The 15,330-nt window shown below is 35.3% G+C and overlaps 1 protein-coding gene and 1 non-coding gene across 3 annotated transcripts; both read left to right on the plus strand.

Moving 5' to 3' along the window:
* Nucleotides 1–1,376: 1,376 nt before the first annotated feature.
* Nucleotides 1,377–13,875, plus strand: LOC141454771 (uncharacterized). 2 transcript variants are annotated; one of them, XM_074129354.1, is made up of 3 exons: nucleotides 1,377–1,646; nucleotides 2,072–2,285; nucleotides 13,616–13,875. In XM_074129354.1, the coding sequence occupies exons 1-3, from the start codon at nucleotides 1,540–1,542 to the stop codon at nucleotides 13,721–13,723; spliced, it is 429 nt and encodes a 142-aa protein (XP_073985455.1). In that variant the 5' UTR covers nucleotides 1,377–1,539; the 3' UTR covers nucleotides 13,724–13,875. The 2 variants fall into 2 exon arrangements, with proteins under 2 accessions (XP_073985455.1, XP_073985454.1); XM_074129353.1 differs by lacking the exon at nucleotides 13,616–13,875 and adding an exon at nucleotides 3,329–3,673 and having other exon boundaries at nucleotides 1,384–1,646.
* TRNAI-AAU (transfer RNA isoleucine (anticodon AAU)) lies at nucleotides 5,522–5,595 on the plus strand. Its single transcript has one exon. It is a non-coding gene; the product is annotated as a tRNA-Ile (tRNA).
* Nucleotides 13,876–15,330: the final 1,455 nt, after the last annotated feature.

Consider the following 15,330-nt stretch of genomic DNA (forward strand, 5'->3'; position numbering starts at 1 on the left):
ATACTCGTAAGTTTATAGTAATTTTCTTGAATATTTATAATTTCCTAAAAAGTTAATAAAAAAAAACAATCAAAGATTTGGAGAATCAAACTGCAATATACCGCAGTACCTCAATGGAAACAACAATGAAAAAGTTGGAAATGTGATTGAATCCGATATACTAGTCAAAATCGAACGATTATAGAATGGTAAATTTTAAATAATTTAAAAGAAAAGAGTTTATGAAACATTATTTAAATAAAATGAACTTACGATTAATAAAAGAGATTGAACGAAAAATGATACTAAAATTGGAAAAATTAAGGAATGAAAGAGTAATTACTTCTGTAGCTCCACTCAGCGTGCTGCGTTAGTAGTCCTTTTTCTAGCCGATAGATAGCAGTTACTGCCTAATTCAGGCTGTATAAATATCTTAAAATACTAGAAATAGTTTTAAAGCAACATTTATTTATTTACTTTGAAATTCACAATTACAAGAAATAGATCTGTTTTAACAAGGGAATAGTTTGTCTTAAAGTAATAGAAATTATCATCCAGTATTGAATGTATTTTCAAACTCTAAGGAAATCACGGAGCCAGCCCAGCTTCAGTCGTTTGATAAGATTTTTAAGGAAGAGATTTTAAAGGCAATGTATTTTGTAACAATCTGAGATGAAGTCTTTCATGTGAATGCTATGATTAGTACATTTCATGACTGGGCGACATGGGGCATACAGCGTTGGTTACTCCACGAAGAATTTTAGGATTTTAAATTAAAAATGCGCTGACCTTTACGGTTCTGAGTCCGTAAATACCCAGATCGGTAAATAACAATTAAAATTTAGGTTAATATTTACCTAACCTACAATAAGGAAGTTTGTTAGCACTGTCATTAAAATGAGGTTTAACCACAATTATTCGCCGCACCATTTAGCCAGGATTGGGGTGGAAACATCTCACCAGTGTTCCTGTACTCCTGGAGTTAATAGCAGACGACAACCATCTAATCCTGGAATGTGCTAACAATACTAAAGGAAGAGAGCGTTTGTGGAAGGCTGTGATAGCGACTGGATGTCCGTTACCTGCCAATTTAAATACTATTCTGGCAGCTGATGATGGCAGCATTTACACAGAGCTCTTTGAGTTTATAACAAATAACAAGATAACTCTGTAAATATTCAAGATACTAAAGAAGCTTCGAAAGAAGAATTTAAATGGCTGATTTGCTAGCTCAAGAGGCCAATAACAAAGGAAAAAAAAAAAGAAATAATTACTAAATCAATTCTCACATGATTACTTGAACCAAATCTTGAATTCATATGGGCTCAAAGTAACAACATATGTAAACAACATATTTAGGAATTCATTAATTCCTAAATACAACATCTGCGACACTAAATTTCTAAATTTAGCAACAACTTCATTTAAATTTACAAATATTTCAGACACAACACCAAATTAAAAAAAAATTTAAAATCCTCATGAACAAAACAATTATGTGCAAATTCTAGTGAAAAGAACCTATTAAATACATTGTACAATTTACATAATCAGCATAAAATGCCTCGAACTTGTTCAGCACATGGTTTAGCAGTGAACGATCCCTGCCCAAAGAAAACTTTATTGAACCAACTAAAGAGAGCTTTAGATCAACTGGAAGGAATGAGGTCCGTTGATCTTGATATTTTTGAATGTTTATAGTGCTTTTCACCGGAGATACAAAGTTGTTAAGTTGGGTAATTAAAGTAAAGTAATTTAAAAAAAAAAAATGGTCTACAACAATGTGCGAGTGGATAGTGAACTGCGCTGCTTCTCCACCGTACGGAAATCGCCCTTAGATCTTTTTTTGGAGGATATCAGGGATAGGGTCGAAGGTATGAGCTTAATATCGCAAAGTTGCGAAGTTGCTGAAACTTGATATTCTGTTTTTATAATCGTAGCTTTCGTTGAAATAAACAAAAAAAACAAAGTGTTCGCAGAAATCGGTCAATCAGCAGTTCCATTTTGTTCCGCAGAAACGTTTTTCATTGAAAATTCGTTAATTTGTGGAAATAGTGTTTCGAGTTTAATTTAATTTACTTTTTTTTTACAGAACTTGTCCACCAATAGCACCAATCTTGCATACCAGGGCAGAAGTATGTAATTGTAGCGAACGAAAAAGAGATCTTCGTCAAACGGGAGCAGTTTCATTTAAACCCTTGATCACGCTCACAGGAGAGGAAGCGATTCCTTTGAAAACCGTCGATAATGCCTTACCACCCTGGGAGCCACCCATCATCGAAGTGACCAAAAAAGTACACCCATATGTAAGTATGAGATGGTTGTCTTATTTTTTTGCCTCCTCGAAGAAGGTAGTACAGTACTTACTTTTGGTGCCAATTTTGAAATTGAGGTTTTTTTCTGGATCTTCATGGATCATCTTATCATGCGTGGGCGGCATAATTTCACTAAACTTACTAGTAAAGAAGTACATAGTCATATCACGGTCATCTCACAGACTACTCAGATGAATCCTTTGCTGGACACTGGAGGTCTAAGGACACACCTCGTTGCATACAACTTTCTTGGATCATGCTCTTGATAAGTTTGGTGCTTCTTATCTGTGGCTGACTTAAACTCATCACTAAAACTATGATGCCTTGTGATTTACTACTTGTCTTGGAATTATAAAAAAAGGTTCAACTGCTGTTCTGTCTCCTAGACTGCGTCTAAGTTCTCAGAGACAATCTAGTTTATGTTGACCAATTACTTCATAACCACTTCACTTTTAAATCTTGGAGAAATATTTTAATTACTTACTACGACCAAGCCGTGATATTGATGGGACGAGATTCTGGCTGTAAGTTTTTTTACTACGATGACGAAGGTGGTAATCTATTCTGGTGTTGGCTCCCTCGATAGGTTAGCAAGTTCACGTGATCTAGCCTAATCCTTGCAATGATCGGGACAATGGTGAACAGTTTCCTTCCAGTAGAAGTCCATTAGCCTTATGGTCTAGATTTAGATTTAGTTCAAGAAAATATAAGTTTTAGTAATAGATGAATAAGCGAATCTTCGACGGAGAGAATACCCTCCCAACTTATGTCGGATTGCATAGGGATTCAGGATCTTTGGTTGGAACATGTTGACGAGGAGGAGCTTGGGCTGTTGCCCTTTGAGGTCGCTCAATTTCTTAGGCCTGTGTATTTTAGGTGGCTGAGGCCCACCCAGGGCTGGATGTCTCGATCCTCTTTCTCTCCCAGCACTTATTTTGTTTCTTTAGGGGGGGGCCCTACTGAGCAATAATAACTAATGAAAAGTCGTGTGAGGAATTCAAACTAGATTTTTTTTTTTTTCTGTTTTGTTCAAGATGTCCTGCTACGGTGCCCCAGTACCGAAAGTGCCAGATTGCCATGACTGCCAATGTCGTTTTGGCATCCATCTAGATGCAGGCAACAGGTCCAGAGACAATCATGAATGCTGTTATATTGAATGTGAAAACGACAAACCAGGTTTTCGAGATTGGCAGCCAAAACGTGCTTGCAACTATCCGAATGTCTGTAAAGCGGACTGTTTTGACCATTACACTACTGGAGATTATTTTAATTTTGATGCTTCCTTTGATTGAGACAAAACAGGCACGGCCATTCATTTGAGAAAAAAAACGATGTAATAATTAAAACAATATAGAAAACATTTTTACTTACTTTTAAAACATTTTCATAATTTTTTAATGTGGTAACAATACAGGTAAACTGAAAATTTTGAGAGAAATGATTTAATGATTAAAACTTACATGATATTGCGAAATATAATCTGGTGTGAACACTCACACGACTTTCTCTATCTATTATTAGGACTTTAATTGGCTAATTTCGTGTTAACATCAATTTTCATTAAACTGATTGGGTAGCTGAAAGATTGACACAGTTACACTAATCAGTAAGGGATTATATGAAAGATGTACACTATGGGGAGGTTATAATCAGGTAACAGTAATGACGGCTGTTGCCACAGCCTTTTTGATTGATTTTTATTTGATAATATATTTGGTTTAATTTATTTAAAAGTTGAAGTAGGTTATCATGTGTTGTTTTCTCTCTTTCCTCCAAAATTTTTCCAGTGTAGGTTTTCACGAAAGGCAGTTCGTTGCAGAAATCCCAGACAAGATTAACTGTAATTACTGTCCAGTCACTAACCCTCTGAAACTCATAGAAGTTGTTTTGACTGAAGACGTAAACATACGTCTTCGCAGCTTCCGTCGCTGTAGATGCGTAATATTCTTTTTTACAATTTCAGTTTGGCTTCTTCCCAGGTTAAATGCTTAAAGAGCTTTTTTTACAAAGGACGAGTAACTATTATTTCTAGCTAAGATTCGTGCTTTTATTACGGTACAACGAAAGACTTAAGCGTTTTTGGTTGTTTAACTTTAATGACAACTTCTTCTAAAGTATAATCCACTCAACTTGGTTTATTGCTAATTTAATTCATCTTTGGAGCAAAAGTATTTATTCGACGTGCTTTCAACTCGGAAGTAAAATTTTTTAATCAGCAAAAAACAAATGAACCATCGATCGGAAAAAGTTGTAGCGTGTGGGAGGCAACAAAGTCTCGGCTAAGTTACAAGCTCACTTTCAAATTGTTGAAAATCCCCCCAAAATTGAAAATTTTAACAAGTCTTAATAGAACCTTCAGAATTGTAAAGATTGTTAAAAAGCCAGTCGGATGAGTGTTTTCACCCCATTTTAAATTCTTAAAATATACTCACAGAAATTAAAATCACATTTTTCCGACTTAGGGTACTTCAAAACCAATTTTCTTCGGGTGAAAATTAAATTCCCCAAAATACTTTTCCGACCTTGAGTGCAAGAGGAAGGAAGTAGCAAGGTATGAGGAAAAGATAAGTACTTTTTAAGACCTTTCTTGTTTGAATCACAACGAAGAATCTCTAAAGTTCTTTAAAGGATTGATATGGATTCATCCAAAATGATGGATTAGGAGAAAATTAACTATATCTATTATACCTAATATTTGTTTTGTAAGCAGCGCTTAATTTACAAATAAAAACACCTGTTTTCTGGCAAAGTTCTCCTAAAAAAGAATAAGGAATGATAAATGTAGGAAGGGGGCACCATCAGGCGAGTATAACCGGTCCAGAAGAGCACAGGTTCTTCAACTAGGAGAAGAGAGACTTGAAGAAGGAAGTTCGCCCCAGTGACATAGATAGCACTGTACAGAACTACACCAAGTACTATCGATAGAAATGTCTATCTTCAAACCATTCCTCCTAAACAACAACTAAGTCGTATCTCTGTCAAACATATTATTGGTATTGTACAGGTTCTACTTCTTATCTAGCTATAAAATTCAGATGAAGCTTCTTTTACTTCTTTGAAAACAACTCCAAAAATTCGTTCGAGTTTTAAGAAAAAAAAAATAATAATGAGCAAAATAGAAATAAAAATAATAATAAGGAACATAATTTATTTAAAAAAATAAATAAAAACTAGTTTACTATTGGAGAAAATACATGTGCCAGATGCTAGCCCCATGATTCTCAACAGGCCCATTAGCTCAGTTGGTTAGAGCGTCGTGCTAATAACGCGAAGGTCGCGGGTTCGATCCCCTCATGGGCCAAGTAATTTTTTTTTTATTCTCAATTAAAAAAAAAAATGGTTAGAACTATTTAACATTTTTCTTTTATTTATTTTGTTTTTAAACAAAATAAATAAAAGTGGAAATACTCGAGACGATTCTGGAGTTGTTTTAACTACTACAGTTTTACAAATTGCAAATTTTTTAAACCTAATTAATTCTAAAGATGTAACATTGTAAAATGGGACGCTACACAAAAATGACACTTTTAACCTGCTCCATTTCTCTTTAGAATGTCTTTAAACGAATTTCCCTTTAACCAATCATTCGTACAGTTAAAGTGGTAGTTCCGGTGGAGCGATTTTAATGGCGCTAGTGGGGCTCGAAACTTTTCACTTGTTCACAATTATTATTATTCAGAGAAAGTAAAAATAAATCACACATTCACATGAATGGAAGAAGTGAACGTATACCTGGCGATGAATGACACAAAAACAGTGACGCAATACGCCCGTTTGCAACAAGTGAATAATATGGGTTTTTAAAAAAAAGTCTTGTTTTGTCCAGTTTAGAAGAGCTTGGTTCGCCTCCTAATTTCCCAATACATTTTCTGGTATTTCCCTTGGAAATGTGTATATTTCCGGTGCTGACATCCAGTGTTTGCAAAAACCAGCGGTTATTTTTAAAAGGACTGTTACCCAACATAACATAACTAAATATACCAAGATAAATTGTGACAGTTTTTTTTCCCCTCCATCTTTCTGACCTGTTCGTGTGAACATTATGTGATACAAATATTTTGTAAAGAAGATCTCGTTTGAAAGAATAAGAAACTACCATTATAGATGTGATATTTATACCTGGGTCGGTATGGTATGGAGTGGGTAAAGATAGATAGATAGATAGATAGTAATGAAAGACTGTCAGTCTGTTTTGTAAGAGGTTGTTATAGTGCAGGCTATTTTACCACAGTGCCCACCTTCCTGCTTGGAATTACGAACAGAGAGGCCGCCCTATCCAGGCTCCAGTATAATACAAGAAGAAGAAGAAGTAAAAGGTTTAAAGGGAAAGAAGGGCCTCCATCTCCTCTAGCGAGCCGACTACTTTTTTTTTGTACTTTTTGTAATAGTTTTTCTTTGTAGCTTGGAGGTGAATACAAGAGGCGCCAGACAGGTTTGAACATGAAACCTTCAGATCGGCCTAACCTAACACAACTGCACAATCAACTTGTTGGGTCTCAAAGTACTAAAATCTAAACTTTCTCATCTATTATTGTGAGAAAAACTAACAGTTTAGTTTCTTGACTGATATTTTCTCTTGCTACTACAATGAACCAAGTCTTTTTCTCACAAACTTAGAATTCTTGTATTTGGATCCAGATCAAAACGCCAGGATTATGTGCAACGGAGTTTATTCAACCATACAACTCACAACTCGTTTCTATAAACAATAAATATTTTTGTACTTATATGAATAATAAATGCTAACAAATTAACAATAAATATGATATTTACCACATTTATCTGCTTCTCCGGATCGAAAACCCAAAACCAAATACCAAATTAACTACAAAACTGAATACTAATAATGTTCTTTACACACCAATCACGTGATAGTTAGTCTAAAATAGAAACCCATTATGTTATGCACTAACAATTCTTAACTTCACCGCAAATTCATAACTGTAATCTAAATAAAGTGTCAACACTTACTTGAATTTCTCTGCTCAAGTTTTATACTCTTCAAGTTGTAAGTTACAAAATTGTGCAAACCCTTTGAAGCATTGAAAACTCTAGACTGGTTTGGGTGAAGGTATTTTTGAAAACATGTCTTCCACTATACCCGTATTTCGGTTTCGGTGATTGGTAAAGTCACAGAGATGTGCTTAGTAAAAGAAATATGTTCTTACTGGAGGTTTTATTAAGGTTACAATCAGATAGCTGGTATATTGCCAGCTGTTCCACTGCTTTCTTGATAAAAAATAAAAAAATTGGTTTAAATTATTCGTCTCGTATTTTGTAGGTAGCATATTCGACGATCTTTGTAACATTCCTGAGCTTTTAGTGACCGTAATTTATGTACATTAAGGATTCAATTTAATGAGGAAACCGGTCCAGAACAAAAGAAAAACAACTCCGTTCTTTTTGGCAACGTTTCAGCAAATTATTTGGCCTTCTTCAGGGCCAGGAATATTACAAATAAAACAAATACCACGGTTTAGGACAGTGATGGCGAACCTATGATCCGCGGGTCAGACACTGACCCACACAATTGCTAGGCAACCATTTGTTTGTTTACGCGGGTTGATTTAGATTTTCTAATTGTTGTGGATAATTTATATTCTATCTGTATTTTTTTCAATCACGCATTGACACAAAAGCAATTTAAATGCTATCTATAACCTTTAGTTTGATCATTACAGTTCTAAAACTGTAAAATGACGACAAATGCTTTTGTAGTATTTGAAATAAAGCAAAAGTGTTTACAAAATATCAAATAAAATGAATGTTTGTTAAAAAAAAAATCGACAACCCAAAGCAAATAACCATATTTAGATTTATAAAACACACTTTTTTTTCAGGTTTTGTTCAGTTATGTTTGTAAAAAAGAGACTTCCATAGCCACTTGTTTCGTCCCCGTTTTACCCGTTAAGCCAACTGAATTTTAAAGATGTTTAGTTTTGAAAATATTCAGTTTAAAATTTTTAAACTTAACTCTTAGTGCAAATGGGCATTAGTGACCCAAGAGCTAGTACTTAAAAAAAAAAATGAACAAAATTTGACCCACGTCTTAAAAAAGGTTCGCCATCCCTGTTTTAGGATATTGAACCACGTGATACAATGTAATACATCTTATTGAAACTATATATCTGTACCTCGGAAGGAAAAGGCACCATGTCCATTTTTTTCGATTTTCAGATTTTGGCATCATTTTACAGATTTTTTGTTGCTCTTTCTACAGGTGTAAAGCACTATGCCCTATGTTTACTATTAAGCGATTTATGTATATTTAAAAAGCACTATGATACTTCATTACTTAAGGGTAAAAGGCACTACATGGGCATAAATTTTTTTCACAATGGAGATCAAAATAAAATATTTTAAAATATGGGAGGTTAAGTGGCCATACCAACTGTAATAATTACGGTGAGAAGTACAGGCAAGAGTATAACCGGAAAAGTGGAACAAAAAATGATTTTGGAAAAATATCTTCATTTGGCTCCCCTGTAAAATTTACTTTTTGTGACATGGTGCCTCTTCCCTCCGAGGTGCAGATATATTTTAAATTCTTATAGTTTTAATAAGACGTATTTATATGTTTTATTTGTAGTCCAGAGCTTCAATATTGTTGTATTTGTAATATCCAGGCCCAGAAGAAGATTATAAATCTGCCAAAACGTTGCCAAAAAAGGCGGAAATGTTTTTTTCTTCTGGACCGATTCCTCCTTAAATTGAATCCTTAATTCCTTAAATACTTGTAACATTTTTTTTGCAGGTCAATTACCTGCAACTACAACAGAGTAAAAATAAAACCTTGCATATACTACTAAAGTTGGCTGTAGAGTAAGACGGAAATACATAATTGAAGTCTAAAATCTCTACACCAAATTGTATTTAATCTTTCCTTTGATGAATGAGGTCCGTTACCAGATATCGACAATATTATCGCCAGCATGTTTCAAACCATATTGTTTTGGTGTAATGGTTTTTGTTAGCTGTGTTTAACTAAGGTGCCTGTCCTAGATCAATTTATTTTGGTGGTTGACTTTTTCCACTTTTTTTTAAACAATGAAAATTATTGGAAATTGGCCGGCGATTGGCGTTTTTAGTCGAAGAAAACACAGTTTAACGGTAAATAGAAAAACTTGCAGTATCTTTTTTATTCGGTTGAAAATAACAGTTGGTCCAGAGCAATCAGCAATCTATACAATCTGCGCTCGTCTTCTTCTTAATGTACTGTGTAAAATTGTAAATGGAAAATTATTTAATTTTTCTTTTTATTTCTCTCTCTCTCTCCCTCTCACTTAAGTCTCGCCTCAGAAAGGTGCCCAACCTTCACAAAGTCTTTGAGGGTACGCAAGTGTTGATGAAGGGGTCGCCATTATCACGTCCTTCAAGCCTTCTGATAGGAGCCTAGTTTCCTGTTTTAACATGATTAATTACTGTAACAACTCTATTGATTGGAAAAATGGTTAATCCCACTGCCTTACAGATCAATCCTTTCTCCCTTGCAAAAAAAAAAAAAAAAACCACAAAATCTTGCGAGATACACTCACATCCTCTTTCAGTATTACCGATATGGCTGGCGGAATGGCGTTCGGAAGTTTCTGCCTATAATTCAAGGTCCATCCAGGATTTATTCCTCTTTTCATACTCTTCTCCCACACTGCACTCAAAGACCCTCCGAACTCCTATCCAAAAATGCCATCTTTAAACGTGGTTTTTCTAATATTTTTTCCAGGAAAATTCTTCTAAGGGCACTTTTGGGGGGGGGGCGCGAAAGGGATGGTTAAGGCTTTTCCCAAAAGGGCCATTTACATTGATCACGATTCATTGCTATTTACTCGTACTATAAAGGGAAATGTAGGGCATAATTTTCAAAGCTAACCGGAAATCTTACCAATAGGTCTTTCCCTGTTTTGAGACTTTCTAGCAAAAAGGGTTTTATAGTTTTCAACTGCTACCTACTGGTTAAGTAATAGTTACGGTGCATGCATGCGATTTGTAGTCGATATTAATATTTTTTTGTAGGTTGTTGATCTATATATATATTTGGAGTGTACATTTTTTTTAAGGCCTGCAGCACTCTCGATGTGTGCTCATTATCAATTTATGAATCATCCAAAGAAAATTTTGTAGTAAAAATTATATCTTAAGTAAGAAAGTAAAAAAACGTATGCCATTCGTACCTAGTCGTCCGTTGTTTACATTGTAGATTTTATATTTTGTAATTACATTTGATTGGGTTACCTCAAATAACTGATGAAAATAAAAGGAATTAAATGTGGGACCATAATTATCGGAAGTCTTACCAATAGGTCTTTTCGTATTTTCAACTAAATATTTTCTGTCCTTTTTTCTTTTCCTGTCTATCGCCGCCCAGTATTTTTTGGGCTTCTTTCCTTTTTTAAGTCATCCACAGTCTCAAAGGCCTTCCTATATTTTTCCAACTCTTGTAAGTTTAAATCCTTGATCCATTCCCGTAATACTAGATCTCGTTCCTCTGATCTCTATATTCCCTCACACCGTACCTCATCCTTTGACAAATCCTTCCTTATACGTGCTACCTCTCTCTGGAACTCCTTGCCTTCATCTGTCCGCCATGCTCCTATCCTATCTATCTTTAAATCCCGTCTATTCAGTTATCTCCTTTCTATTCAGCTTCCTCCGAAATTCTAATTGTTTTAATTTATCTCCTTAATTTCTGCTGTTATTTTTATTTTCACTTTTTGTAAATACTTATTTATTTATTTATTTTCTGTTTAATCACAGGCCAAACTATTAAGGCCTCAATTTGTACCTGTGTTTATTCTTAGGGGACAATTGTCCCAGAATAATACATTTCTTTTCTATTCTATTCTATAGTTTTCAACTAAACTTTGCATAGAGATTAAAAATCCCTAAATTTACACTTTTACTCGAAATATATTTTCCCCAAAAATTCCGAATAACGTTACTTCCAAAAAGTGGGGGGGTAAGTAGATTCCTATTGGATGAAAGGGATATGAATTTTTAAAAGTCGGAACGTTCGGAGGAGTTTTAAAGATAATTAATGAGTTCAACTCACAGTTTTACGGAATAAGATTATTCACATATGCGTGTTACGTCCACACCGGAAAAGGGTGTGCACTCGTAAAGGGAAGATGGTATTCACTGGCCGGAAACACAACAAGAGAGGATCTGCACACCCTGACAAAACCAACTGGTGGGTGTGTCTTCAGCACCCTCCATACTACCCGGCCCTAGTTTGGGCACAACTAATGTCTCTCTTGACCCCGCCGCCGCTTCCAGACCGTGTGAAACAAAAATAACCTCTCGACTTACGGTCAAACATTTGTTAGCTGTTCAGGAAAGATGGTTTACTCTGGGATCAGTACAAAGTTGAAAGGTAAACTAAAAACAGTCGCATTAGGGACTCCGTTATCAGATTGGTCACAGATAAGGCTTTTTCTTCAACTTAGTAAGTTCTTGTTAAAAGTTAAACTTCAATATTTTCCAAGAATAGAACAACAAAGTGCTGAAAAGTAATCGCCGGAGCTTAACGACTTACTACCAATTAGGTGTCGTGAACGGGGGCCAGAAGCTCCATTACTTTACTATAAACAATTTTTTTTTTCTAACAAATAAAAAGTAGACATAAGCTGGATTCGAACTGGGGATCTCTCCTCACTTACAAAGCCACGATCTAGACCACTACACCCAAAAAAAAACACCTGCCCCAAAACGACTAGAAACAAAAACAAAAAACCACTGCATGATGCCACATGTCCCTCGGCTGAACTCCACCATAAATCGTGTTTTCTTTTTATGAAAAACTTACTGAACTGGCAGACCAATAATTATAGGTAGAAAAGCGCATTTCCCGTATCAATCGATTTTTCAAAAGATTTTTTTTTTTTAAATTAAAAGAAAAATACTGCGTTGAGAATAAAATAGCTCTTCAGCAGGAAACTATGAACGGATGCTGCGTATAAGTACCGCCTATCAGAAAGTTGAACTATAGAAACCGGAAGTAGTACTATTTTCAAGATTTTCTCGAAAAATTACTGCTGCTTCTTGAAAATTTAGTAATATCAGTTCACAGCTCAGAGCTGCAACTTTTCCGTTTTTTTTTTGTTAAATAAATAAATAACGGTGTATTATCCACAAGATAATCACTGTCCCATATCTCTTCAATGAAGATCTAGGAAGAGAAATCAGTAGCCAAACAGGAACTTGAACCCTGATTGTATTTAGTATAGCTACTAAAAACTCGTACTCTGTCTCTATTTTCTAAACATGTGTCAATATGAAAGTGCTGATCCTCAACAGTGGCTAGTATGTTACGGAGATAGGCTACGTGAGAAAAAAATATGATCCATGTAGAGGTTATATTCTGTTTTCTAGGCAAAAAAAAATAGTCGTATTTTAAAAAAAGTCTACAAACAAGTCACACACAGCAGGTGGTGATTTATTTCCTACCAGGACGTATTTTTTTAAAGAACCTTTATATACGTATTTGAGAAGGGTCTTCAAAGAAAAATTCATTTTTGGGCCGCCATTGTGTGTGTGAGAGAGAGAGAGACAGAGCGAGAGAGAGAGAGAGAGGAGAGAGAGATATGGAGACCCCATATTCTAAAGATTGGTAAACTTTAGAAAACACGATCCAAAGGAATCATATTATCACTAAAGTCTGTTGAAGATGCGTCATATTGTCTAGCTAAAAATTCGGAGTTAAAAAAAAAAAGATAAAGGCGGAAGATACTGGATATTCTTGAAAACTGATTCCAGCTGATATCTAGAAAATTTTAGTACATAATCAGTTGTGTTGAAAGGCAAACTACTTTTGCTGAAGACTTTTTTTGTTTTGGGAGGGGAGGGAACAGTTTTTTGAAAAATTATAACCTTCATTTAAAGTACCAACTTAACGGTAAACAACAAAATTTCCCAAGTTGAGTATAAAACTTTAATTTACAACGATAAGAATTTTTTTTTTTTTTTTTTTTTTTTTTTGGCGCATCGACGACTATGGTCATTAGCGCCCCTAGAGCTGTGTTCTTTTCTCGGGCTAGGATGGCACATGTCTCTCCACCCGATTAGCGTCCAACCAATATCTCATCCAGTGAGGCATGGCGGAGCCCCGGGTGATCCGACCTAGGTCCACACTTCCCTTCATAGGTTATCGGTCCAGCCGACAAGAGAGAGTGCGGGTGCCCAGTAGTGCCATCCTCATCTTACCAAACTCATTCGTCTTGTCTCGGTTTTATTCACCACCTAAAGGCTATTTGCATCTATTATTCTTTCCCAACCTATCCTAGCTATCATTAAGAAAAAATTATTATTATTATTATTATTGTCTTCAGTGTTGCCACTGTGAAAGTGATACTGAACTAACTGAACGGAAATGCAAGAAAAACTTACGTATTCGTTGTTCAGTCTGCGGTGAAGAACAGGATATTGAAGAGCTTTAAGAGCCTACGAGGCTTATTTGTCCCAACTTTTGCGAGTCCTAGAACAAAGATCATAAAGACTTAATGGAAAAATTGTGTAATAATGAGAAATTCATGTTAATTTGAGTTCTTATTTTAATTTTTAATAAATAATACGTCATTTTTTTATTTAATTTATTTTTATTTTTTAAGCGGAAACTAGCAAAATAAATTACGTTAGAGAAAAGGAAAAGCTAATAATTAGGGAAAATTGGGATGCTCTTTTCTTTTCTTTTTTCTCATGAGTCTCCCTAACTTTGGGAAATGGATTGATTGATGACCTGTTGGAACATGATTACTAAAAAATAAATAAATAAATAATAAAGAAAATTAAGAAAAAGTAAGTATTGAGTTTCGAGTCAAACTTTCGTAATACAATTTAAGCTTTTAACAACATGGCGCATGTGCGTGCCGTGTATTTACAGCATAATAAAGGCGTTAGGTCTTTGGATCTTTGGTTTTGTAAGAAGCTGTTTCTTATTATGATAAAGTAGCTAAAAAAAAAAAAATTGTGCGAAAAATAACATGAGCATTTGTAGTAAAAATATGAGAGATTAAAGATTAACTAAATTCAATATTGTGCACGTGTTCACTAAAATAATCGGATAAAGTTAAAATTATACTATTAATGAAAGTATGACGTCACTCATGACGTCAAAACCCCAACAAATATCAATCTATTTTGGAGCAAAAAATGCATTAATGGCAACTTCCCTTTAGTAGTGCTTCAACTTGGAATAGAATAGAATAGATTAAATTAGGGCGGCCTCAAGGCCTACGCCACTGTGACCCCTTTGGATCTATTGTGGCTCCCCGACTTTAGAGCTCGCTTTCCAGACCCGTACTTTTTAATCAGACTCTTAATACTGGGAGAGCGACTCCCCGGGATAAAGCTGCTCCAGGCCTTGGTTTTTCTCTCCACGAGAAGTAACATCCTTAGCCACAAGAGCCCCTCACAATGACACAACACGTGCAGTGCTTGTTTCCTCTTCTTCCTGACAGAACCTACAAAGGCTATCATCTGCCAGGCTATCTATACGATGCAAGTGTTTTTCTGAGCCTGCAGTGGCCCAGTTAATAGGCCTACAATTATCCTTAAACGATTAATTCTTGCAGTCAGCCTCGGCGAATAGCCTTCTGATGAACTCCTTCGCCTGTCTCTGCCAAGTGGTGCTGAGCCACCACTCCTGAGACCTACTCTGCACCCATAAGTTAATGGCCGTAGACTTAACACACTTCGAAACCCCGAAAACAGGGCTCCAGGCCAACGAAATGTCCCGCAGAGCCTTCCCCGACCACTTGGTATCCTGAATGACCAGGTATCCACACTAGAAAGACATTATTCTGGTCACTAATTTCGTTCAGGGCACCCAGACAATGCGCTTCAACTTAAATTCACATCTGATTGTAATTTTCCATTTTTTTTCAATACTGTAATTGTAAATAATACGCGCACAATGCACAAACTAATTTTTAAAATCATTTGTTTCGAACTTAGGAGGACCTCGAAACGTATAATAAATGTAGGTAATTGAAAGATTCATATGAGTGTTTCAAGACAGTTGTTTTTTGTTTCTTACTAATAAGAG

This window comes from Rhodnius prolixus, unplaced genomic scaffold, assembly GCF_049639745.1.
Source record: "Rhodnius prolixus isolate KJV_2025 unplaced genomic scaffold, Rpr scaffold_9, whole genome shotgun sequence".
Classification (NCBI taxonomy): domain Eukaryota; kingdom Metazoa; phylum Arthropoda; class Insecta; order Hemiptera; family Reduviidae; genus Rhodnius; species Rhodnius prolixus.